The sequence below is a fragment of the Rhagoletis pomonella genome, unplaced genomic scaffold (assembly GCF_013731165.1).
Source record: "Rhagoletis pomonella isolate Grant_MI unplaced genomic scaffold, Rhpom_1.0 Rhpom_scaffold_01069, whole genome shotgun sequence".
Classification (NCBI taxonomy): Eukaryota; Metazoa; Arthropoda; class Insecta; order Diptera; family Tephritidae; genus Rhagoletis; species Rhagoletis pomonella.
This window is the reverse complement of record NW_023459623.1, coordinates 1-25,492: the sequence shown is the minus strand read 5'-3', so window position 1 is coordinate 25,492 and position 25,492 is coordinate 1. Positions and strand designations below refer to the sequence as shown.

Genomic DNA, 25,492 nt, shown 5'->3' with positions numbered 1-25,492 from the left:
ACGCAGCTTGAAAAAAGTTTGGTTAGGGCCTTTCTGAATTTAGGTAGCGATATGCAGTTTTCTAATTAATATTTTACTTGGCTTTTATAAAAAAAGGTATTTGCACACCCTCAAGAGAAATTCAAGTATTTAATTTTTTTCGCTAAACAGGCTACCAGCTAGAAAAATGGGGAGTGTGTAGACACTGCCTTATAGCCACAAGCTCCGCAACCGTGGATCCCAGCTTGACTTTAAGTTCACATGCCCAACGTTATGCTACTTTAGATGAAACTATCCGCACACCGGTAGAGAATCATTTAAACTTTTTAAATACCTACAAACAGTCCGCTGATCCATTTTTGGCTATAATCCAATAATTTTTCGACAAAGTGCCACAACATAAACGTGTTGCCTTCAAAACTGATATTCTCAATTATACCTACAAAATGTACGCGGAAATTAAGGACTGAATGATAAAAAAAAAATAAATGGTGCTGAGTGAATTTAAAATTTGGACATTTCTTTGCATCGAGGATTTGATATTCTATAACGAGGCATTGGTCCAACTCCGCCAACTTCGTTATATCGTGGTTTTTAGTAAATACGTAGCTAGACTTATAAAAATTAATAAACATTAAATAACGGCCAAACTTAATAAAACGCAAAAAAAGGCAAATAAAGGCACTAAAAACAGGAAAATCCGAAAAATAAACCAAAAATACGTATATTTCAGGAACTTTTATTTTATAAGTAAAAAGAGAAAAACTATGAACCAGTTTCATTATATGAAAAATTTGTACTATGATCCTTTGACTATTTTCTCCTCTCGAGTTTTTAACTCCTACAACTTTAATCCCTATAGTTGTAGTAACAATTAACCACAAGATGCATTTTGAACTTTTCTGGCAACATTTTCATTACATTTTCGCGAAGAAAGGCCTTGGATATACTAAACGTGCGCTCGACGTGAGCTGATACAAGTGGCGCTCAATTCCCCATAAATCAACTTTTAAGGCAAAATTTTTCGTCCGACATATTGATTTCATCAAATTGCCACGGTATTTATTATAAGAGAAAAGAATAAAAGTCAATCAATAATCAATATATTAAGACAAATATCTTCCAGGTCATCTATAATTATTATTCAAGGACTTATATTATAAAAATCCTTTCATAATAATTATCAGAGAGATAAATATTTTTTAGTATTCGACTTATATTATAAAAGTTTTTTTATAATAATTATGAGTGCGAAAAAATTTTTTAGGTCTTAAAAGACGGGAGCATTTCAGGATTAGTTGGGGACCAGTTCGGCGCTAGGTAGGGACCATTCGGGACAAGTTGGGGAGCAGTTTATCTCAATGATAAATATTATGACAAGACTTTTATAATATAAGTCTCAAAATAAAAGTCTTTGAAGACTTAAAAATATTTATCTCGCTGATAATTATTATGAAAAAACTTCTATTATATAAGTCTTAAAAAAATAGTTATCGATGACTTAAAAATATATATTTTTTTTTTTTTTTTTTTGTAATTTAAAGTTACTTCCTAATTCTTTATAAGAAGAATTAATTGGCCAGCAAAAAAATATTTTTTAAATCTTCAAAAAAGAGATTTATTTGACAGAATTTTTTCAAGAATTTTTTAGATTTTTGAAATATTAATCTTCACTTGAAAGATTTGTTTACGAAAATATTCTGGCAACACTCATTTCCGCTCCAACACACACGATTGTTGTTGCCGTGCTGCTATGTGCAGCAAACGCACGGTTGTATTGTTGCTTGATACACGTTCACAGCCAAACGGCTTTGGTCGCTGAGGGCCGTACGGGTTTTTTCCATGAGCAATTCCGATTTTCGCTGTCGTTGGCATTACCCAATTACAAAGAATGCACTGTGGAGTTACATATGTATTTGTACACTGACATATGGCATATTTTTGATTAGGGATATATAATTTACATTACCCCATACATACGTATACACGAAGTATACATATATAGTACATTCATACATATGTATATTGACATATTTATCCTGAAACTAGAAGATATCGATTTTGCGTTGATCGTCATTGCTGAAACTTTAGACAGATTGACTACAAAAAAGGTCGAAATGGTCACTGTGCGGAGCATAGTTCACAAGCCGTTCCCATTTGCTTCGAAACTGCATTGCAACCCTGAAACGAAATGGCCGCAAATAATACGGCGAACAACCGAACACAGCCGAATCTTGCCATGTCAACGATTTCAGACGAACTGGGCACGGTTGCCAATCTAGTAAAATGTTACCAGAATTGGTACTTTGACACTTAAGTTTATGATTTTTCAAAAAGTGTATTTAATCGATTCGGAAAAGGCAGAAATCATGTATGTACATACATACCTATGTAAACCTCTAGGCAACTTTAATACAATCTCGAAGGTGTAAGTAACGCCCATTGTGTATGTCAAAAGAAAGAAAAGGTTTTTAATACTTTGGGTTATCTTTTTAAAATTGTTGGAGACATTTTGTCCAAGTGTGTGGCAACCGTGGAACTGGGTACAAATGGACGCGATTTGGCAGCGGCGAAGCAATGGTGTATACAACAACAAACAGCTGAGTAGTGCTGCCACATAGCTGGAACGAAAAGTACCATTTCATCGATGGAAAATGCCTTCTGAGACCAGCACCTCATAAATTAATAGATGGTTAGCCAAGTATTTCGGGCGCTTGCAAGCGATTACTTTTTTAATATATCCATTCAGCTGTTATGTCGAATTCGTCCTAGAAACCTAAAAAATGCAGCTAGGACAGTTTTATGTGAACTGTGCAAGTTATTTTTGACGTTAGCTAAAAAACAATTCTGTATGCAGTCTAAGGCATATTGAACAGGTAGTATCAGCAAACGTTGATTGTGGGCATTGCAATGGATGGATCAGTGCTTTTTGAAGCAAAAAAATTTAGCACGAGAGTTGCACAAATATAATTTCGATTTTTTTTTTTTAATTTTCGTTTATATTTCACACGGCCTTTATTTTATCTAAAATTTTTAATGGATAAATGAAAGGGGTACATCTAACACGCTACTAACGTGACGTTGTTGTTGTAACATCATTCAAGCTCCCCGGAGTTTTTGGGGAGTGATGCTGGAGTGCCCGTCCTTGTCCAGGTATACATTTGTACGTAAATCTGGGTCGTTCCGGTTACGTAGATCCCACTGTCGTGGGAACTCTTCATGCATGACTACGCGAATTAGGTCGAAGAAGATTTGAAGACACGAGTTGCTTTCAATCTTTGGTTAGTTATGAAGATTAGTAAACAGCTAGAGTGCAGAAAAAGATGCAGAACTTGAGAGTTTCAATGTATTTGATATGTGGCATCCCCATCCACAGCAAGAAGGCGAGCGAGTCGTAAAATGAAAAATCATCGGTCAGGCAGCGACGTTGTCGACTGCGACCCAAAGCACAACGGCACAGCAACGACAACGATTACCAACCGGGCACAGCGCATACGGCAGAACGCACAAACAAACATACGCACGCTCACACAAACACCAGCTAGAGCACAATGAACGCGCAGTCTTGTATTTGAAATAAAATCCGGAGAAGGGAAAGGGAGGACAACGAAGCGAACCACAAAAGAGAGATGAAGATAAAACGAGGAAAAAATGATGTCGATTTTTGTTCGTCGCTCGCGTAGACTGCGAAACTTGAAATTGAATTGAAAATTATTTTTACTGTCGTTGGTGTAAAGGAGGCGATTTTGATGATAAAGTAAAGTTTTCCAAGCGTAAACGAGCCATTATTGACCAATTTTGAATTGAGGTAAGTGCAAAATTGTGTTTTTTAGAAGTAATAGAGCCACCTGCATATTTAAAATTAAATTAGGCGATGTATATTGAAGAAAAGAAAGTGTTCCAAGTTGAGGGGAAACTCGATGTTGGGCTGAATTTTTAAAAGTGAATACGATTTTGTTCTCCCTTTAAAGCCAGGATGATTATTGGACACACAAAGCAATCTATGAAGCAAACTCGTAAAATTAAAAAGACTCCATAATGGCAAGTCAGTAGCAGCCAAAAAAGAAATTAATTTGGTTTTAATGTTGAGTTTTAATTTTGGAAAAATATTGATGAGTTTATTATAGATATGTAGTGTACCCACTAGTAGTTTTCCAATTTTTAGCGAAATAACCAGCATACGCTGTCATCTTCCCTACAGCCATTACGATTCATCCACCACCACTAATACCATTGTCATTATCATCACTACCACAGTTGCGAGTGTGGTACCAATACCAGCAACCACCAGTGCAACCACTGTTTTGCTAACCAACATTGCCATCGATCGATCCATCTGCCGAACGCGATAGCTGCGGCGGCAATAGCACCGGGCATACACTTTTAGAGGAAAATACTTTCGGAAACGCCAACGTGATCGCCACCTTTAACACAGCAGCGGTCTTCGATATGACAACTAACAAGGACATTGCGTCGTTCTTCGAGAATGGCAACACGTACCAATTCGAGTACTGCTATAAACTTTATCCACAAGTGCTAAAATTAAAGGCAGAAAAGCGAAGCAAAAAACCACAAGAGCTGATACGTTTGGACGATTGGTATCAAAACGAGTTGCCAAAGTTGATAAAAGCACGAGGGAAGGATGCCCACATGATATACGACGAGTTGGTGCAGACAATGAAATGGAAGCAGTCTCGTGGAAAGTTTTATCCACAGCTCTCGTATCTGGTGAAGGTAAATACGCCGCGCGCTGTTATGCAGGAGACAAAGAAAGCTTTCCGTAAGCTGCCCAATCTTGAACAGGCCATAACGGCACTCTCAAATCTCAAAGGGGTTGGCACCACCATGGCATCGGCGCTATTGGCAGCTGCTGCACCTGATTCAGCGCCATTCATGGCAGATGAGTGCCTAATGGCAATTCCAGGTACGTATTGAAAGGATTTCATTATTCCTTTGGACATATAAAAATAAATAAAATAGCGTTAGGCTAGAGTGACAAATATAATATACCTAGTAAAATGAATAGAAGAAATATACAAACTAAGAAAACATTTACGTTAGTATTTGCTCAGTTTAATTGCTTTGGTTGCTTTGAATTACAGAAATCGAGGGTATTGATTATACCACCAAGGAGTACCTCAATTTTGTGCAGCACATTCAGACTACTGTTGAGCGCCTAAATACCGAGGCTGGCGGCGAAACACCGTTTTGGTCGCCACATCGCGTGGAGCTGGCTCTCTGGGCCCATTATGTTGCGAATGACTTGAGTCCAGAGCTGTTGGATGAAATGCCCGGACCAGGCGCTGGTGGCGGTGCAAATACCAATGGTAGTGCAGTAAAGGCAGCAACACAGGCAGCTAAAATAATTAGTGGTGAGGCTGACGATACAAATGACGGCGATGATGAAAGTTTAGGTGCAGGTGGGATGTCAAAGCTATTTTACCTTTTTAAGCTTACGTTTTTTTTTGAGTGAAAAAAATTTACTTTCAGCTGAAAATGATCACACCAACACAGCACCCATTGTAATAGCGGCTAGTGCTTTGCAGGATGGCGATTCTAACTTTGTTTCGAACGACTCCACTTCACAAGAGCCCATCATTGATGAGAACACCACACAGACCACTGCTACAACCTCAACCGACGATGGCGAAGTTGGCACACCACTCGCCTCAGATTCAGAGAGCAACTTGGAGGCACCAGAAAAGGCTAAACTTAAACACAACAACAGTAATAGCAGCATAAATACAAACACAAATAGTAATAGCGACATTGAAGGCATTGGCCACCTTGTGAGCAACAGCCGACAGAAGGAAGCTGCCGCTACGGTCGTAGGAAATGGCAACGGTAATGGAAATGGTACTTTAGCGAGTTTGGTTGCACCTGGTAGTGATGGAGAAAACAGCAGTTGCTTGCGTTCAACGGGAAATGAGGAAGGGAGCGAGGAAGATGAGGAAGACGCAGAGGACGAAAGCAGTAACAGCAACAGCCGCCACATCGGACAGAGCCACAAGTCAATAACGCCAGTGTTTGGCGGTAATGATGCTATAAATTACACCACAGCCATCGCTAGCGACTCCAACAACGATTCCGCCCTCAGCAGTGTTGTCGGAGCCGTTGTTGCGCAGAAGCGAGCATTGCAATGCGCCGATGGTGGCAGCGAAGTCGACGGAATCTTAACATCAGATGAAGCACACAGTCAACCAGAGCTGAAGAAAGTACGAAACGAATAAGTTACAATGGATAAGCGGTTTAACTAGAGCGTAATTAAAATATAGCATATAGAGTGAATGCGCGCTGCCGGTGGGGCAGGAGAAAAGACACAAACCTAAAAAATAACGTAAAGTGCCGCAAGACGAATGATCGGAGTAGCGCGCGCAGCATTGCAGGATCACATTCTTTAACATTAAGTAAAATTTTTACAGATAACACCTTAACAAAGAAAAAAAAAAAAAACAAAAATGTGGAAATTAAACAGAAGAGTAAAATAAAAGCAGCCGAACGATGAATGGCTAAGGAAAGCGATTACCGACAGAAGCGCAGACATGCTGCGTTCCAAAAATTGCAGCTATGTACTAGTAACAAATGCCTTGAACTTACTCACTGAACAAATAAATACCCAGTTACGATACAATGTAGGCACAGTGCTTTTTGGCTTGTCCTAAAGCTTTAACCTCAGATTAAGGCTGTGTACTACTGCTGCCGCCTTCTGTTGAATTTGCATTTCACTTTACACTTTTAATTCACAAGTTTATTTGGTTTTTATTTTTTATTCTTCATACCACATTATTTTTTAAATAATTGAGGAGGTCTTCAAAATAAACACCTTCTTGAATTAAAAAAATATATAATATTAGTTTAAAAATAATTTTTACTTAATTTATCATTAAAGAATATTTATTTCTGCATTTTTCCCCAACAAAAAGTAACTGCAAGTAAAAGTACATCTAATTAAATAACTAGTAAAAAAAAAACGTAAAGTACTTCTTTGATTAGTTTACACTTAATGTAAAACGAAACTACGCAAATACATACATATACTTGGATACAAAAAAGAGTATTCAAAATCAAAGTTGAGACGAAAATGACTAAACAGTAAAAATCATTGCAAAATCATAACGCAAATTTAAATAATAAAAAAATACAGTAAGTAATGCAAATTATTTTTAATTAGTAATGTAATGTATACTACTTTAAAGCAAATTATAATGCCACACACACACACACATATATACATACTTATTACATGCTAGTGTACATCTGCATCCATATCCACAATCATTTTGAAACACTTGCAAACATTATTTTACTATAACAATAAACAGTGATGAAAAGTTAAAAATCCAAAAATATGGATATGTTTTCGGCTACGAAAAATAAGCTCAACATAATTGGATAAATATCTATGTACATATGTACATGTGTCAATTTCAATTTATGTATACCGCATTCGTGAGACACCTTGCACTGGCACATTTGCATACACAATTTGTAGGTTGCGTTGCATAAAAGTCAACTGCCCCTTTGGAGTTTAATCGCTTGAAAGGCACAAATTTGGTTTTATGTAGATTGCTAATATTTTACTCGCAATGTTTCCTTTTTTATTTAAGTCTACTTAAAAAGGTTAATAGAAATAGAGGAATATGCAAAAGTGATCAACAAATCCACTACTACCTTAAATAGAAAGCAAAATAAGAAATACAAATTGAAATTTTTTACAATAGCGCATTTACAATACATATAGAGAGCAAAAAATAAAATTATAGCAACAAAAATGAAAAATATTCGACCTAATCGCGAAATCCATGTGAACAAATATTCCCAAAAAATTATAAAGCAAACCAAAAAAAAAAAATTCTCAATTTGTTTTTGTTTTGCCTGTACATTATGGGAACGATTTATTCACATGGAATTGGCTATAAGGATGATTAAACCAGGCAAATCGAAAAAAAAAACTTAATTTAAGGTACACGTAGTTATAGAAATCCTTATATACATACATACATACATATATTAAAAGCGTGAAAAAAACTGAAAAAAAACCCAAAATAAATTTAAAGGTATAAAATATAGGTAATAAAATTTTTGTAGTGAAAAAATCAAAAGGGCAACATACATAAATTGTAGCATATAAAACAGGGCTGAGTTTAACAAGGCAACATGTTAACGATTCCGAGTTGAAAATAAATGTCGTCAGGTGACCACAAGATTTGATGGTTGATGTCGAGGATGCAAAGTAAAATGAGTACATAATTGCAACAGCAACGGTATGTAAACACGCAAATGACTATAAAAAGTAATACAAATAAACAAAAACTAAAAAAAAAGAATTTAAACGAGACTTAACTGCTTAAATTAAATTTGCTTATGCGTATACATCTCGGAGGAAATCTATTAACGGACAATTTCTTTGAAAAGTAAGTATGGAAATGTCATCTAAAATGCCTATGTTCATTGCCAATTACAAGGATATAGCCTACGTAGTTGAAAGGCACCATGTATGGTCAATTATGTATTTGTTTTAAGATCTCCGATGATCTATTTAGGTGTTGCTAAAACCTATACAGCTCTGTTCCAGTCATGAAATGCCAAAGTTAACAAGTGTTCGTCGCAATATGAAACTCACCTGGAGGCACTGTTAAAAATATGTAGGAGGCTTGACTTCGTGGTGACTTGGAAGTTTGCACTGCTGTTCTTGTTGTAACAGCACAAAGATTCCCCAAAGAGTTTTATGCGGAGTGTTGGAGTGACAGTGCTTGGTCTGATATAAATCTGGGTCGTTCCGGTTACGTACACAGGGCTGTCGTGGGAACTGAAGTTTGTGCTCTTCATAATTGTTATAAAATTTAGCTAAAAAAAATATAAAACGAAAGGAATTTACATTCTTAATTTAATCAAGAAAAATATATATATATATATGTACATATATACAGTCTTGCTTCACTTTCGTTTTATACGCAAATCAAAATGGCGTTCATATGTTCCGCCACATTCGAAAATGGCGCATTCGTTTCAATTTCCTTCGGATCACTCGCTACTTTTGTCAACGAGTAATTGCAGCTTTTACAAAAAAATGGCAATATCCAAACTTTCCAAAGTGGCAAATATTTGCCAACTTCCGCAAAGCACAGTGTTTTAACTTGTAAAGTAAAAATTACTGACAGAGAATTTAAATTCCGCATACTATACAATTGTGTACATACGTGAAAGTTTCTGCTTACGTTGAGGCATTAATTTTCCTACATAGAAATGTATTTTAGCTACATTCAAAATGGCCAACGACGATTCACATCGGCTTACTGCCGATGCATATGAATAAAATCGAAAGAAATAGGTATGTATGTAATTATATTCAACCATGCGGATGTATGAGCGTGTGTGTAAGCCGAAGCCGGCAAAACACCATTGCTAAGGGAACTGAAGCGCTAGAGGATGAAAGACAGCGTAGATTTGTGGCAGGTAGCAACTACGTTGCTGTTGCTATACACATAGCAGACAACTTTTGTTAGTATCCGGCAACACTGCACATTGTTGTTGGTTACACAAAAAACATGCATACATACATATATAAAAATAATATAAAATAATTACATATGTTTACATAAAAATAAAATACAAGCCAGGTATGTGCATAAGTAAAGAACTAAGTAAAACAGGCAAAGCAAGTGTGATGATAAATTAGATGCGAGGGATCAAGCGCGGAGTACAAAGCGAATGCTTGATGTGTGGAAAGTGGAAAGCAGGAGGACGCAGAAAGAAACTACCCCCGTGATTATGGTTGTATTGTAGTTTGTCGTATAAGTAAGTTTTGCTTTTGTTGTTATCGTATGCGGAAATGGTACGATGTGTGAATTGAAAAGTGCGCTGGTAGGCTGGTGTGTTTGCAGATATGTACGTATGTGTGTATATGTATGAAAGTACATTTTTAATGAATAACCCTGTTTCTGACTAGCGGTCGCTTGTTAGCAATACTTTTGTTGTAGCCAAAATTTGTTCGACATTTAAAAATAAGGGACGTTCCATAATAAGCAGAGCTAAGTTTGGAAATTATATTTTGTTAAAAGGGTTCCCAGCAAAGCAATCTACAGGCTCGCAAGAAGCCTTTCAAAACTGACAAAAGCGGCTGATGTTCGATAACCAGTGGCGATTGTACATATGTATGTGATGACCTACATACCCAGATCTCCAATTTTCCATTACCGTTGAAATCTAAATTTTTACTAACCGGTAAACGGCACGCTTGGCAACTCTACAATTGAGTGAAATTACTTTGTACATACTAGCAAATGCAGCACTACTAACAAAGAACTCTATTAGCGAGCTACTAAATACAATACACGCTTTTGCGCCAGCCTGTAGCCGTGATAGCCATTCAGTGGATAAGCAAAGTCGCTCAAGTGAGAATGTGTCGTTTTTGAGTGCGCATCGCACGGCGTAGTGGCAATATATATATATGTATATAGAAAATATCTGCAAGTAAATTTGCTGCTGCAGCAAAATTGTATATCAACAAGAATTGCTTAAGGCAAAAACCAAAAAACGCAAATTGAATTGGAAATAAAAGAAAAAGCAGAAATGTAAGCATTTCAACAGAAAGTGTTGAATATACATTAATAAATACTGAGAAGAAATAATAGACAAAAAAAGTTAATTTCAACAACCGTGCAAATGAAATCGAAAATATTTCGTGTCGCGGCGCATTGAAGAAAAAGTTCGGAGCGAGAGAAAAACGAAACGAAAACTGCTTTGCTTTGCGCTAGTGACAGAGAACTTATAATAATACATAATTGTACTTATAATAATAATTATAGTATGTTCTCTGTTAGTGATTTGGTGAAAGAAATTCACTTGCGCCTGCTGCTGCTGCTTTCACCACTGCCGCCCCCCGACTCCCCTATCTATTCCAGCAGCGCTTTAACGCACAACAACACCTTTTATGCCAATTTATTTAAATGTGTATGTACATACATATATATATATATATATATATATGTATGTGTATGTATGCACATATGTACATAAATAAATGATATACATAAATGTGTACTACAATGGCAAACGCATCTGCCCTGTGAACGCCAGCTGTCAATGAAGCGCCCACAAGCCGCTCAGCGCTCAGCAATATTGGCTCATTGTGCTCGAGTGCGCTCAATAGATGTACGAGTGGTTTTGATTGTTTTTTTTTTTCTTTAATTTGGGGTATTTCATGGTTTTTTATTTTATTTACATTTTTTTTTTCGAAATACTACATACATACATACATACATATGTACATACAGACAAACGCACATGCATATTAGAACTTGGCAGTGGTTCGCTTAATGATGCGCGACGTGCACACATACTTAAATATGTACATAAATAAATAAAATTATTGGAATTTCAAATAAAATCTGGTATGAAAAAGATTAAATTTTGATTGTGGCAATAAAAAAATGTGTGGGGCGGCTGCTGGAAACACAAAAGCAAAAATACAATAAATAAATTGTGGTTTCAGTGGAAATATCAGTACAAATATAACGACAGTGTGCGGAATATCTATGTATGTACATATGTATATTTGTGGTATTTTATTTATTTTTTAACAGCATAGTGTAACGTTTATGTGATACGCGCAAATTTTTTATTTATGTATGTATGTATTCTTTCTTTTCTCTTTAATTTTTTCTTCGCTACTCACCCAAATAAAATATAGTAACAATAGCTTGGACTTAGTAGGGGGATTTACATACATATGTATGCATGTATGTATGTAGCGCGCCGCACGTAACTAAATGGAGGCGTGTTGCTCTAGTCAGCGCTTATCATAATCCATAAACCATAAATACCAGGGGGGGCGCTGGAAAAGAAATGAAAAGGTTTACTTGCATTTAAAACTAAGAGCAAGTGGTATAAAACAAAAAAAAAAAAATTTGGTATGTATGTACTGCGCCCCTCAAATCATATTTGAATATGGTGTGGCTACTTCTCAACGGCAAAGAGATAATCTATAGATATCAAAAAAAAAAAAAAAATATTCGAACCAGAAAATGAGTGTTGATATGCAGAAATGTAGGTGTGTGCAAAATAATATTAACAAACTGGTTTTAAATGCTTAAATCGGGTGAAACGGTTAAAATCGGGCGAATCGGTTAATATATTTCTGCATTGAAGTGTGAATTGAGAAAAACAGCGGCACATGTTGTAAGCCGAGTGGAAATTGAGCAAACGGTTAAAATCGGTTGAAACGGTTAATGTTTTTTTTTGTTTTGAGTTAACGCTAAAACTAAGAAACGCCTTCTTAATCTTATTTGGCACTGCAACCGTTTGTTGCTTTGGGCCGAGACCAAAAAGCCTTGCTAGTTACCTCTGTCCTTCGCGGATTTGCGCCAGTTGTTCAAGTACGGACACGTCCTTTTGGACTTGGTCTTTCCATTGTGATCGTGAGCGCCCTTGCTTTCTCCACCCATGCGTGCTGAGTCGAAGGATCTTTTCATGTCCATTTCGTAAAAAAGCTTGTACAGTTCGTCATTCCATCTTATTCGGTACTCGTCACCCATGCAAACAGGCCCGTAGATCTTGCATTGAACAGTTCTCTCGAAAGCCCCCAAAACCTTGTCATCTTTGTTCGACATCGCCCCTGTTTCTGCGGTACATAAAAAGACGGACAGGACGAGAGGCTTGTAGAACGTGGTTCTTATTCGTCGAAAGAGGGCTGTGCCTGCCGAGCACAAAGTAGCACCTGTTTGCAAGAGTTGTTCGTCGCTTATCTCCGGGCTGACCTTAGGTAGACAAAGTTCTTCACTACCTCTTCGAACAAGGAGCACTACAAACTCCTCCATAACCCTTTTTACGATCTGGAAGAAGGAGGTCGGAATACAGCCTGGAATCCACGCCGATGGCGTATCATATCCGAGTGCGAATAATCATTAAATACTCAGAGCTACTTTCGATAGTCTGTTCTCCTGCTAGGCGGATACAACTGCAACAAGGTCCTCAAGTCGCTAGCCGGCAGCACCTGGGTCAGAGGCAAAGAAACGTTGCTGGCAACATACAAGGCAGGGCAGCGACCGTGTGGTCGCCGGGGACTAGCAGGACGCAAAGGACGAAACTACAGACTTGCCAAAATACGGCTCTAAGGACACCCACAAGATGTCTTCTGATGTCGCCACAACATCGCCTACACGAGGGAGCAAAAATGCTCCCTGTCAGGGAGCATAACACAATTCTATGTAAGCAATTCCTTGTAGGGTGCCACAGACGTTGGCACCCGAAAAGACAACTGCTTGCCGAAGAGCCCTCGCCTACGCACGTCAGAACAAACTAACGGACGAAGTACAGAGGTTCATAAAACCACCTTTGGACCCGACGGCGTAGTCACCGGCAATAAACACCCATTCCCGACCTGTGTGTGCCGTCCTTGGAACAGAGCAACCTGACGTGGGCGAGACAGAGCTCGTCTGCCTCGGCAGACTCGCACCACCGTAGCCCAACTTCGCTAAACTCCTACCTGAGTCACCTCATGACTAGAAACACCTCCTAAACCCACTGAACTAAAGAGGGGCGCTCCTGGGTCTTGCGTTAGATGACCTCGACTACATACGCCAGTAGCTGTATGTTGTGCCGCTTCTTTTAAATCGAAAACCAGCACATAAAAAGAAACTCGTATTTTGTTTAATACAATTTATTAAAAAATTTATTTTTAAATCAAATTATAATGTGTATTAAAACTAAAACAACCTTCACTTTGCTAACGATAATCTAAACTATATTTTATATATATTTCATTTACGTAATTTATTAGTTAAAATCTACATATGTACTTGTTTTTTGAATATATGTATTTTTCTCAACGATAGCTCAAAACATCGACTACCTCCCGATATGGACCAGACAGATTCCAAAGAGGAATATAGCAGTCGTTGTTAGAGTGGCATCCGATGCATACTTTGGCTATACTTTAACTCCAGCTGGAATACGCATGCAAAATAATTTTTAACTAACAGCCACAAATTGCAAATAACTGCATCAGCAGTGGAGATTTTTTCTCTAATTTTTGGCGTAAATAAATTCAGCGGATCGAACTCTCACCCAGATGTCCTTATTTCGGCAATTTTTTGGTTCTACCTCAAACTCATGGATACGCGCGCTCATCATCTTCGTACTCACCTGGGCGCTGCTCGTTTACGTTTTTGTCAATAAGCTGAGTGCGCAACCGAATTCGGACGCGGATACGATAACAGCGAAACGCATCAATCAGGCGCTGCAGCTGCTCGAATACTCGAAGCAACGCAATGAGGAGCTGCGTCAGATGATCGAGAAGTTGTCGAGGTAAGTGTAAAATGGGTAAAATGAGAAAGGGAAAGAAAACGGTACCAACTGAAATATATCGATAATTTGAATTTTAACCATATCGAGGAATACATCGGTAACGATTACAATAGATATGCATATCGATAACGTTAGCGATGAATACGGATATCGAGGAATATTTCAATAAATTTATCGATAATAATTATCGATAAATGTATGGCCATAAATTTAGATAAAACACACACACGTATATAGTTTTCGCAATTCTGGTTAAATTTAACCAACGCAACCCTAATGCTCGAAAGTGCTAACAACAATTGCTTTAGGGGCAACTAAAGATGCGACAATTCAATGTTCGCGCCGCTGGAGCCATGCCACAATGTCTCGCCGTGCCAAATGGCAAACTGAATGCAATCGCCAGTCGCACGCGCGCCTATTGTGGGTGCATTAAGCAGCGCTCTACCGCTGCCCTCTGTCCTACTCCGCCCAGCTCATTCAGCTGCGTGTACAACCAAACAATGCCGGGTTTCCGCCACTACTCGACGCTTGGGGTGGCGCTTTTGTCATTTTAGGGACCGCATGCACTCACTCGAATATGGGCTTGAGTGAAAGCGAGGGATTACAAGCGATCAAAGTGTGATTGTGGCGTGAAATGTGCGATGATTAGTGTACTGACGCTTAGCGGTCGATGCGCGGCCAGCGGCGTGACGACTTCTAAAAAAAAAATATCTGCTGTGGACACTTTACAAATACATATATGTACATACACAATGTGTATATTTTAATGTTTTTACGCTTTGAATGAACAGTTAATTGCGCGTTCAACCATTTGAAAAGAAATTAGCACACATACATACCATACACATTCATACTACATAAATACACACAAATATGCAGCTCGTATTTAATTTCTTATTTTCGTTTAATTTTTCTTCACCCTTCTCATAGTGACCAAATCGACAAGCAGTCGGCGCAGCTTCTCATCGAAAAGCTCGAATTCAATTTGCAAAACTCCATAAACATACAGAACCAAGATGCCGCATTGGCTGACTTCATGGGCGCCGGCGACGGTGACGCGGACACTTTCGGCGGCATGCCGGCTCCAAATGCGGGCGCTCAACGTGCTGCTGGCAGCGCGCACGAGCCCAGCCTGGAGTACGAGCTGCTACGTCGCCGTATACAGTCGAACATAGGCGAGATTTGGAACTACTTTAGCAGTGAGTTGGGTAAGCTGCGCAAGCGCGCCGCGCCAACGCAGGCCGAATTAACGCAGGACATCAATGAAGTGCTGCAACTGGGCGCCGAACACAAGCGCTCACTGTTGAGTGACATGGAGCGCCTGCGTCAGGTGGATGGTTACGAGGCGTGGCGTCAGCAAGAGGCGCGCGATTTGAGTGATTTGATGCAGCGGCGGCTGCACTACCTGCAAAACCCGAAGGATTGTGCCAACGCGCGCAAGCTGGTGTGCAAACTGAATAAGGTGAGTGCCGTAGGGGAAATGCCTTTTGTTGTTTTATTTTGGCGATAAATCTAAATGCGTTCCCCTTGCAGGGCTGCGGCTACGGCTGCCAGTTGCACCATGTCGTCTACTGCTTCATAGTGGCCTACGCGACGGAGCGCACAATGATCTTGAAGTCGCGGGGCTGGCGCTACCATAAAGGCGGCTGGGAGGAGGTTTTCCTGCCGGTGTCCGAGACTTGTCTGGAGGCGGACGCCGCGCACGCCAGCAACTGGCCTGGGCGGCATGATATGCCGGTGCTGGTGTTGCCGATCATTGACTCGCTAATGCCGCGTCCGCCCTTCCTGCCGCTAGCTATACCCGAGGACTTGGCGCCGCGACTCAAGCGTCTGCACGGCGATCCGATTGTGTGGTGGATCGGACAGTTTTTGAAGTACTTGCTGCGTCCGCAAAGAGGCACGTTGGAGTTCCTCGATGCAGGTCGTGCGAAATTGGGTTGGAAGAAGCCCATTGTGGGGTAGGCGAAATTGCATTAAAAATAAGACACGAAATTCCAATTAACTTTCCTAACTTTTTCACTTGTTAGCGTTCACGTGCGTCGCACCGACAAAGTTGGCACCGAAGCGGCCTTCCATCGCATAGAGGAGTACATGACACACGTCGAGGACTACTTCCTAACATTGGAGATGAACGCCACTACAGTGCCGCGACGCATATTCCTCGCTTCCGATGACGCGCGCGTCATCGAGGAGGCGCGCAACAAGTATCCCCAGTACGAGATCATCGGCGACCCGGAGGTGGCACGCATGGCCGCCGTCTCGACGCGCTACACCGATACCGCGCTCAACGGCATCATACTCGACATACATCTGCTCTCTCTCTCCGACTACCTGGTGTGCACGTTTAGCTCGCAGGTCTGCCGCATGGCCTACGAAATAATGCAAACGCTGTACCCGGATGCGGCGCATCGCTTCAAATCGCTGGACGATATCTACTACTACGGTGGGCAGAATTCGCACAATCGACAAGTGGTCATAGGCCATCCGGCGCGCAATCACGACGAGATCCACATGAAGCCAGGCGACCTGGTGGGCGTGGCTGGCAACCATTGGGACGGTTATTCGAAGGGCAAGAATACGCGCACAAATCAAGTGGGACTCTTCCCCTCGTTCAAGGTGGTTGACAAGGTGGAAACCGTCAGGTTGCCACTCTACGAGCAGGTGCAGGAGGGGCGGGTGTGAACGCGAGCGGAGCGCGTTGCGCGCACAATGCTCTGAGCTGAGTTGTGCGACACTAGCGCGTTAAGAAAATATTTATCATGCAGTTAGGCATTTTGTATGTATGATTTTTTTTTTTGTTTTTAATTTAGGTTTGTAAAAATTATTATTTTAGTGCTGTGCAATACTACTCTGCTAGATACTAGATTTTAGTCAATAACTATAGACGCAACATGAAAATTACGTATAATATATTTTTATATGATTTTTTGCGCGGCGATTTTGATTTTTCACTTTTTCGACCGCTAGAGCTGCACAAAACCGCTTACAACTAAATTTTTGTATCGTATTTTGATTGAAAATCGTTTTTTTTTTTTAAATTTATTTTTGATTGCGTATAAAATCGAATAAGCTATAGCTATGAGTTAGGTAACTATAAGTAAGTAAGTAAAGTAAGTAAACACCAAAATGAACAAAATTTGCAAAATATAACGGTTATTGATAACATAAAACTTACATATATAAAAATACTATACAACAAAAAGAGCAGAAACAGAGCAGCAGAAATAATAAAGGCACTCGAAACAGCTGCACAAGATCTTGAAATAGGTTTTTGTTTAAGTATATATGTCACAGCTGCTAAAAGCTTTGTAGCGTTTTACGGCAAAGCCAACTTACCTCACTAATACTGGCTTCATAAATCTGTTTAAACAATTTTTTTTACTGCACTACAAAGTGCATTGTCAAGACTTTTTCCTGATTCAGCTGTGGTGTAACTTAAAAACTAAAAAATATGTAAGTAGTATGAGCTTTTCCCAAGCAATATTCCAGTGTAGAATGAAGCATTTTTTGTTAGAATAAAAAGTAATTAAGCTATATATTAAAAAATAGTGTTAATAAATAATGTGGACGGCACTGAAAATAAAATTATAGTTTTATTGAAAAATTTTCACGCCACAATGTGCCTGAAAAGTCCGCATCAATTTCGCAGCCAGACTTTAATTTCTTCATGAGGCACATTGTGTTGTTGGGCGTGTAAAATAGTCTGAACAAAAATATCTAGTATACAAATGTAAACATATTGCTGAGACCAGATGTATGATTGCAATATGTAAACAATGAGTAAAATTAAAAATAAAATCAAATGTAAAAACATGTGCATATCGCAATTCGAACATTTTTTGTATTGGGTGGAATGTGTTTTAATACAGTTAATTGTATTTTTTGTAATGTATATTTTTTAATAACACTGGATCACAAATTTTAATTTTGTTTTTGTTCTCCAGACGCCACTATCCAATTTGTATATAGAATCGCTCGCTACTTTTTCGAGGTATTTGCAATTTACCGTTATTCAGCTTAAAAAAAGTGTGGTTCCACTATATCGAAAAGCTATACATAGAAAAAAAATTATCTCGATTTTCGGAATCACCGAGCCATTCTACATAGGAATTGGATAGTGACATTATTAGAACATTTTTGCTGTAAACCAGTGTAATTCTCATACGACTTTCGAAAAATATCATTAAATTTATAAAATTGTCCTTTTATATTGAATTCAATAAAATTTGATTAAATTAAATTATTTCTTATCGTTGATGCACTAGCATTTATGTAGGTACATACACTAGTTCCATACAATTTATATTTCGCATGGTCCAACACTGTCTGCACAACCCACCCACACCCACCTGTTGAACGAACACATTCACGTTTGACAGTTCCGCGTTGTCCTTTCATTCGATCGCAAGCGTCGGGCACGCGCTTTTTTAGTTGTAAATTTCGGGTGAAGAGTGCGTTTTTGGTTAGTAAATAATATTAAAAACAAATTAAAAGTAAGTCAGTTACCAAGTGCATTAACGCGTTCGATAAAATCCACGTGCGAATGGTGAAAAAAGAAGAATGGAGAAGGTGCAGGTTTTTTGATAGTGGAAGTGAAAATGAGAGGCGCGCGTGTGGGTGCGTCGGTTTGTTGTTATTGTATCGGCATATACCATTATACAAAATGTTTGTTTGGGAATGCTGTTGAAGTGTTAGTCCTTGGCTATAAATAAATCTGTGCCGTTCCGGTAGCGTAGATTCGCCTGCCGCGGGAACGAGTGCGTCGCATAGCGGAAATCAGGAACGCGAATAGTGCTTTAAAACGATAATGTCGGTGCTAGCGAAACTTAAGGAAATAAAAAGAAAAATCTAAAATAATCACTAAGTTTGCATAGTGGCTGCTTCGATTGCTGACAGGTAAGCAACAATAGTTCTATCAAGGCGAATTTATATAAGGTGGTGTTACTAGCTCAGCTGATTTAGTGTATGTGTTTCGCCGCACGGCTTCCGATATCAAATTGAAAAATTTTATTTGAATTTCTACACACACTCTTACAGATTTTGACAGTTTATGCCGCCAAAGCAAAAACAAAATACGTGTAAATTTTTGTTTTTGTACTCCTGCTATCACCTTATATTAATTCGCCTTGAGTTCTATATTTTTACGTACTAGTTAATGATAGTTGGTAGCAATTTTATTTAAGGTGCTAGCTAGATAGTCCTTTTTGCAGATTTGCACAAATCACTTTCGGAAATAAAAATTGCAAGATGTAACTGCAAATGAAATTATGCAAATCCCTTTTGAGAAATAATTTCAACTTGCTCGTGCTTCACTTAGGAATGTTCGATATTTAAGAAAGTATCGATATCATGAATCGATGTAATTCATTGCATGTAAAATCGATATGGCGATATATCGGGCTGAACAATATCGATATCGGAAAAATCGATGTTGAAGATCCTACTTCCAATTGAATAGAATATTAGACCTGCTTATCAACTCAACTAATTGTGTTACTTCCATCTTGTATATTTACTGAGGATTAAAACAGTATGCCGGTCGACTCAAGCGGTTTGTCAAACTTAAGAGCTAAGTAAATCACACAAGCTGTCGATCAAACCTACTTCGGTATTTTTCCATACACTTCTTTGAAGATGAAAAATAAATTTCAACTTAAATATCGATATTGCGGCTATAGTATCGATGTCTTCGGTATATCGACCTTGGAATATCGATTATCGTGCGATGAAATATCAATATTCAGAAAAATCGATACGATATCGAACATTCCTAGCTGCACTAGCAATTTTAAGTTTTGCTGCAAGTGCTGTTAAACCAATCAAGTGTTGCCGTGTAAGGCGTTTTTTGGCGAATTTGTATAAAATTATAAAAATGTTGAATAAAATATGAAAAATATGTGTAATTAATTTATTCAACTGATATGGAGCATTTAAGTATTAATGTATTATATATTTTGTGACTGTTTTGTGCACATTTTAGCAGGTTTAGCAAATTTTTCTGGTTAATTTTGTTATAAGCATAAAAATGTCTGGTAACATAGTTGAAAGTGGGCTTGTCTGCATTTACAGTGTAACCAGACAAAAAGTGGTATCGGAAAGTTTGATTTTCAGGAATAAAAAGTGCGTTCGAAAGTCACTTTACGTGCAAGCTGTAACTGCTCCTGCATTCTCTTTTGGAAATTCTTGAGTTTGACAACCTTTGGAAAGGACTTATACTTGCCATGTCTAACAGCTACTTTACACAAAAACTTGCAAGAAATTTGTAAAGTTGGCAAAATTGAGAAAGCAACATTTTTAGGGGAAGGTGCACTGACTACATTTTTACTTGCAAGTTGCAACAATTTGTCAGTAAGAACAGCTCTTTACATGCTGTTTCTAGCATTTACACAAGAAGAGTAATACATTTGTAGAATTAAGGGTCGCTTCCAGCTCTCAAGAAAAACGAAAAATTCACATAAAATGACGCACAAGAAATGGAATGATATTTACGTACAATTTCTTAAATCAATTTGCAGCTCTCAAGAAAGAATGTCACTCCACGACCCGAGACATCTCTAAGCATGCCCTTAAACCCCACAACTACAAAAATGTAGTTGCCAAAATAGCAACTCAGTTACCAGCTTTCCGTTGCCAGTTGCCATCTATAATACCATATCAAAAAGCTCTAGAGACTCTGTTTTTATCGGATTCAGTTTATTTTAATCTAAGGTTGATTTGGTGTCCATTGGTATTGGCATGATTATCTGTGGAAAGGAGAGGTGGGCTATTTAAACCTCATCCAGCTTCCAGTTCTTATCTTTTTAAATTTTCCCTGTATTTCTAAATATGAATGACTAGATTCAACTGCAATGCTTCTTCTATTTTTATTTAAAACTTTAATTGAACTGGTGCGCTAAAGAAATAGAATCTACTGTGCATAAATACGTATGTATGTAATTCACTGCTGTGTTTCGTCAAAACTATATCCTTGCTGGCTAATAAAAAAGATGGCAATAAGGCCATGAGATTTTGATATATTTCACTCGAAACGCTCTTTGAGGCCCATCTCATTGATAAAGCTGTATAGTGTAAAAGAGAATTTCGCTATCTGAAAGAATCAGCATTTCATAATCTTACTCACTCGAACGAAAGTAGCAAAATTGACTTGCACAAATTTACCTGCCAACAGCTCCATGGGCTTCTGGGTGTGCTGCATGAAAACCACTAACAACTTGCGAAATTCCTCATCCTGTTCCGGCCAGCATGCATCAAATATTACATTAGCCAGATTGTTGCTGTCGGATAGATTTCCATAATGATAACGGCGATCACGAAACAACTTGAGCCAATATGCGATGGATTGTCCACAGCAAAGAAGAATAAGTTGAGCAAAGTACAACCTAAAATAATGGCGGTGACTATGAATTGCAGAAAGGGAGTAATTGAAATGATTGGCACCACGATGTCGAGAGACTGCAATACAAAGAAAAACCACATTTCTCAACTGTATTGATTCGCCTAGTTTTGATAATACTCACTTTAGCAGAAGCTTATGATCCCTAATGCACATTTTCAATTCATCGTAGTTCTGCGCCAAAGTACATTCCGGATCGGCACCCAAATTTTGAATGCGTATGAGCAAAATTTTCATGTGTGCTCTGATTATGCAGATATTGATGGGTGCATAGCCATCGGTTAAAGCTTCGAGCGCACTCAGGCCGGACATGAGGAAATACTCCCAAAATCCTACAATGATGAATTCCAAATTCGAGTGACGCCAATTCAACACTGCGTTGTATGGTACGCGACCCTGCACCGCAGCGCCAATGAAGGTGCTAGTATTGACAATTACAAATGCATCGTGCCTTGGCGTCTCACCTTGCGCAGCTCCTCAATTTCCTCATCAGGGCAACAACGTGCATCCAATTTGTCCATGATCTCTTCTGCTATTCGCAGCTTGCAGAGGGGTGAGAAAGTTGCCGATTTTCTGCGCCGAGAAGGCGAGCTGTATGAAGGAAATGGTGAACGCAAATGGCAGCCAGAAGCCAATCAGAAAGCACGGTAGGATGGAGTAGAGATGGAAAAGGGGTTAAAGCGCTCAGACATTAGCATGGCGAAGGGTCGAAGAGAGCCAAAAAGGTAGCGTGTCGCGCCTCCTGTCCTGAAACAACTTTAAGCACATTTTCCGGGCTGCCGCCTTTTTTAAGTTCTTGCGGATTAGTTGCTGATGAAATCATTGCGATTCGCCTCTCATTTTCTGGATAGTCCACTCCAGTAATCGGCACTAAGTTGGAGCTCTTACTAAGTAGTTTTTGGAATTTCCATTTTAGCACATTGCCCATTGTGAATGTCGGCCGTATGGTTAGTCCAATGTTATATGAGTAACAGATGCGCCGACTTTTTATATGATGATTTAATTATTAATTCTGTTTTCGCGTCAGTTTTTTCACAACCCGCTCAGCCAAGTAATTAGTTTTGCAAAAATTAAATACTCCCTTTCTTATTTAAAGCTACTCAAAGCAAAGAAGCAAAAGTGTGAAACTTTTCATTTGCAGGGGCATGTTGTTTAGTCACTCTACTCTACAAAAGCAACTACATTCGGTGCCAGTATTTTGAAATACAAGTATCTATGTGTCTTCTGAAAACTTCCTACTTGATTCTCCTCTGCGCAGCTTTACAACCCCTCAAAGCGCTCCTTTACACCCATATTGTTAATAAAACTGTAGAGCGTAAATGAAAATTTAGCGATCTGCAAGAGAAGTTCATAAGTGACGTCTGTAATGGAAAGACCCTTCCTCTATGCCACTCCTACCCACCCTGACAAAAGTGGTCAAATTGATAGGAATTAGCTTCCCAGCCAGCAGCTCCATAGGTTTCTGGGTGTGTTGTGTGAAGATCACCAACATTTTGCGAAAATCCTCATTTTGGTCTACCCAGCGGCCATGAAAAATGGTATTAGCCAGACTATTACTATCGTCCAGCAGGCTTTGGCCATAATAGCACAGAGGGTAGACCTCCATGAGCAAGGCAACAACATAACACAAGTGGCCGATGCGCGCAGAGTTGTCCACCGCAAAGATCATTATATTGAGTAAAGTGCAACCAACCATCAGCGAAGTGGTCATGAACTGTAGAAAATAGGTGGTGGAGATAATCGGATGCACGATGTCGAACAGCCTGTAAGAAGAAGAGGCGCCCATTAGAACTCTATTCTATGAAAGTAAGCCAACCACTTCCACTCACTTCAGCAGCGATTTGTGATCCCTTATGCACATCTTAAGGTCTTCATAGTTCTCTTCCCGAGAGCGTTCCGGATTAGAGCCAAGTTTCTGTAAGCGCATGAGCAGCGTCTTCATGTGCGCCCGAATTATACAAACATAAATCGGAGCATACGAGTCGGTTATAGCCTCCTCGGCACACAATCCATCCATGAGTATAAATTCCCAGAGCGCAGCCCATACGAATTGCCATTTTGATTTGCGCCAATCCACTACCGGATTGTAAATATCGTAGGGCGGCCGTCCTTTCAGCGTTGCGCCCAAAAAAGTGCTTGTCGAATAGATTAAATTGCAAATTAAAATATAAACCAGTAAACGATTGCCCTGGCGTACGACTTTGCGTAATACTTCGATCTCGTCCTCATCCTTACAGCGCGCGTCCAACTCAGACATTATAGCTTCGCCAGCGCGCAATTTAGGCAGCTTGAATGCCATTACACATAGTTTGATGGCGCCGACAAACGATGCAATGCTTACCTGCACCGAAGTCAGCAAGTTGCCGATCTTGATGGTCGAGTAGTCCAGCTTGAAATAGGATAGCACGAAAGCGGCGGGTAGGTAGAAGGTTATGAGTCCGAGGGGAAGAAGCGCATAAAGGCAATAGAGGAATTTATATTTTTCTGGCATTAGTACACCAAGTGCCATAAAGGAGCGAAAGAGATACGTGAGCCCATCCTTCGAATGGATGTCGTGTACGGCACCGTAAGGACGCACTTCATGTTCTTCTTGCGCCGAAGATTCTCTTTTGCTGACAGGAGTGCGCGTAGCCCTCTCGAATTGAAGGCGTATCAGTTGGGCGTTGCTTAGAACTGGCTCGGCAGGTGGTTGCACCTCGGCAACAATGAACTCTTCGGGGCGAGTGCCTTGAAAAACCAGCTTCCTTAGCTGGCGAGGTAAAAAGTTGGCCATGTTGACTAAATCCTGTAAATAGCAAACTAAAGCATGAAGTTAAGAAAATACTGAATTTATCAGATAACCTAGTGCCCAACATTAATTTTAAGATCCCGCCCTACTGGAAAGAAACCATTTAATCGAAGTTTGGCCCACAATTTTTATTGTTTAGAATTAAGAAGATTTTCATGAAGAGACTACTGCTGCTTGCCATTATTCCAGCCCCATTCGCTCCCTAATGCCCATTTTCTTGATCAGCGTATACAATGAGAATGAGAATTTCGCAATCTGTGTAGAGACAGGGTTTTAATTATACATACATATCAAACCTCAACATTCTCGCATACTCACACTCAGAAAGCTGCCCAATGTTATGGGAAATATCTTGCCGGCATTAAGTTCCATCACGTGCTGAGTGCGCTGCATGAAGAAAATCATCATTTTCCTAAAACGCACGTCCTGTTCTATCCAATTTGCGTGAAAGATCTGCTGCGATAGGCGTTCGCTATCGTCCATGAGACACTGCGCGTAGTAGCAAAGCGGAAAGATCTCTACCACCACGGCCAGTATATAGAAACAGGAGGCGATTTGTGTTGAGAACTGATCGGCGAAAACGAAGATATTGATAAGCGTAGCGCTAAGTATGGTGGCGGTTATCATAAATTGGATGAAGATCGTCACAGAAATTATAGGCGCAATGATGTTGTAGAGTCTGCAAAGGCGGGAGGTTACGAATGCATCCAGGGTGGCAAACAAACTTACCCCAGTAGATTCTTGTGATCCACAATACAAAGTTTCAGTTCTTCCAAATTCTGCTCCGCATTCAGTTCTGCATTCGTGGCCAACTTCCTTAAGCGTATCAATAAAATGTTCATATGCGTGCGTAGTATACACACATAGATGACCGCATAAGAGTCGTCTACCACTTGCTGAAAGCAAGCCACGTCCATGAGTGCGAACTCAATCAGCGACGCTACTATGAACTCTAGTTTCGATTTGCGCCAATCGAGCAACGGATTGTACAACGCATAGGGTGGACGGCCAAAGAACACCGAGCC

The 25,492-nt window shown here is 39.4% G+C and overlaps 5 protein-coding genes across 9 annotated transcripts; 2 read left to right on the top strand and 3 right to left on the bottom strand.

Moving 5' to 3' along the window:
- The first annotated feature begins 3,216 nt into the window (after positions 1–3,216).
- Positions 3,217–7,044, top strand: LOC118751899. Its single transcript, XM_036486724.1, has 4 exons — positions 3,217–3,787; positions 4,181–4,903; positions 5,082–5,399; positions 5,470–7,044. The coding sequence occupies exons 2-4, from the start codon at positions 4,429–4,431 to the stop codon at positions 6,207–6,209; spliced, it is 1,533 nt and encodes a 510-aa protein (XP_036342617.1). The 5' UTR covers positions 3,217–3,787; positions 4,181–4,428; the 3' UTR covers positions 6,210–7,044.
- Positions 7,045–9,673: 2,629 nt separating this feature from the next.
- Positions 9,674–18,113, top strand: LOC118751898 (alpha-(1,6)-fucosyltransferase-like). 5 transcript variants are annotated; one of them, XM_036486721.1, is made up of 5 exons: positions 9,674–9,777; positions 13,815–14,286; positions 15,217–15,748; positions 15,820–16,244; positions 16,314–18,113. In XM_036486721.1, the coding sequence occupies exons 2-5, from the start codon at positions 14,051–14,053 to the stop codon at positions 16,966–16,968; spliced, it is 1,848 nt and encodes a 615-aa protein (XP_036342614.1). In that variant the 5' UTR covers positions 9,674–9,777; positions 13,815–14,050; the 3' UTR covers positions 16,969–18,113. The 5 variants fall into 5 exon arrangements, with proteins under 5 accessions (XP_036342614.1, XP_036342612.1, XP_036342613.1 ...); XM_036486719.1 differs by lacking the exon at positions 9,674–9,777 and adding an exon at positions 10,260–10,553; XM_036486720.1 differs by lacking the exon at positions 9,674–9,777 and adding an exon at positions 10,975–11,133.
- Positions 18,114–21,263: 3,150 nt separating this feature from the next.
- LOC118751903 (odorant receptor 7a-like) lies at positions 21,264–21,762 on the bottom strand. Its single transcript, XM_036486727.1, has 2 exons — positions 21,545–21,762; positions 21,264–21,383 (listed from the first exon to the last, which is right to left on the bottom strand). Exons 1-2 carry the CDS (start codon positions 21,760–21,762, stop codon positions 21,305–21,307), a joined length of 297 nt encoding a protein of 98 aa, XP_036342620.1. The 3' UTR covers positions 21,264–21,304.
- A 1,742-nt stretch (positions 21,763–23,504) lies between these two features.
- On the bottom strand, positions 23,505–24,452 carry LOC118751902 (odorant receptor 59b-like). The gene has a single exon (XM_036486726.1). The coding sequence runs from the start codon at positions 24,450–24,452 to the stop codon at positions 23,505–23,507; it is 948 nt and encodes a 315-aa protein (XP_036342619.1).
- Positions 24,453–24,599: 147 nt separating this feature from the next.
- Positions 24,600–25,489, bottom strand: LOC118751897 (odorant receptor 7a-like; the record flags this gene model as incomplete). The annotated part of the gene is made up of 3 exons (XM_036486718.1): positions 24,600–24,722; positions 24,786–25,146; positions 25,197–25,489. Coding segments are annotated over 3 exons (729 nt in total), but the record flags the coding sequence as incomplete, so codon positions are not given.
- Positions 25,490–25,492: the final 3 nt, after the last annotated feature.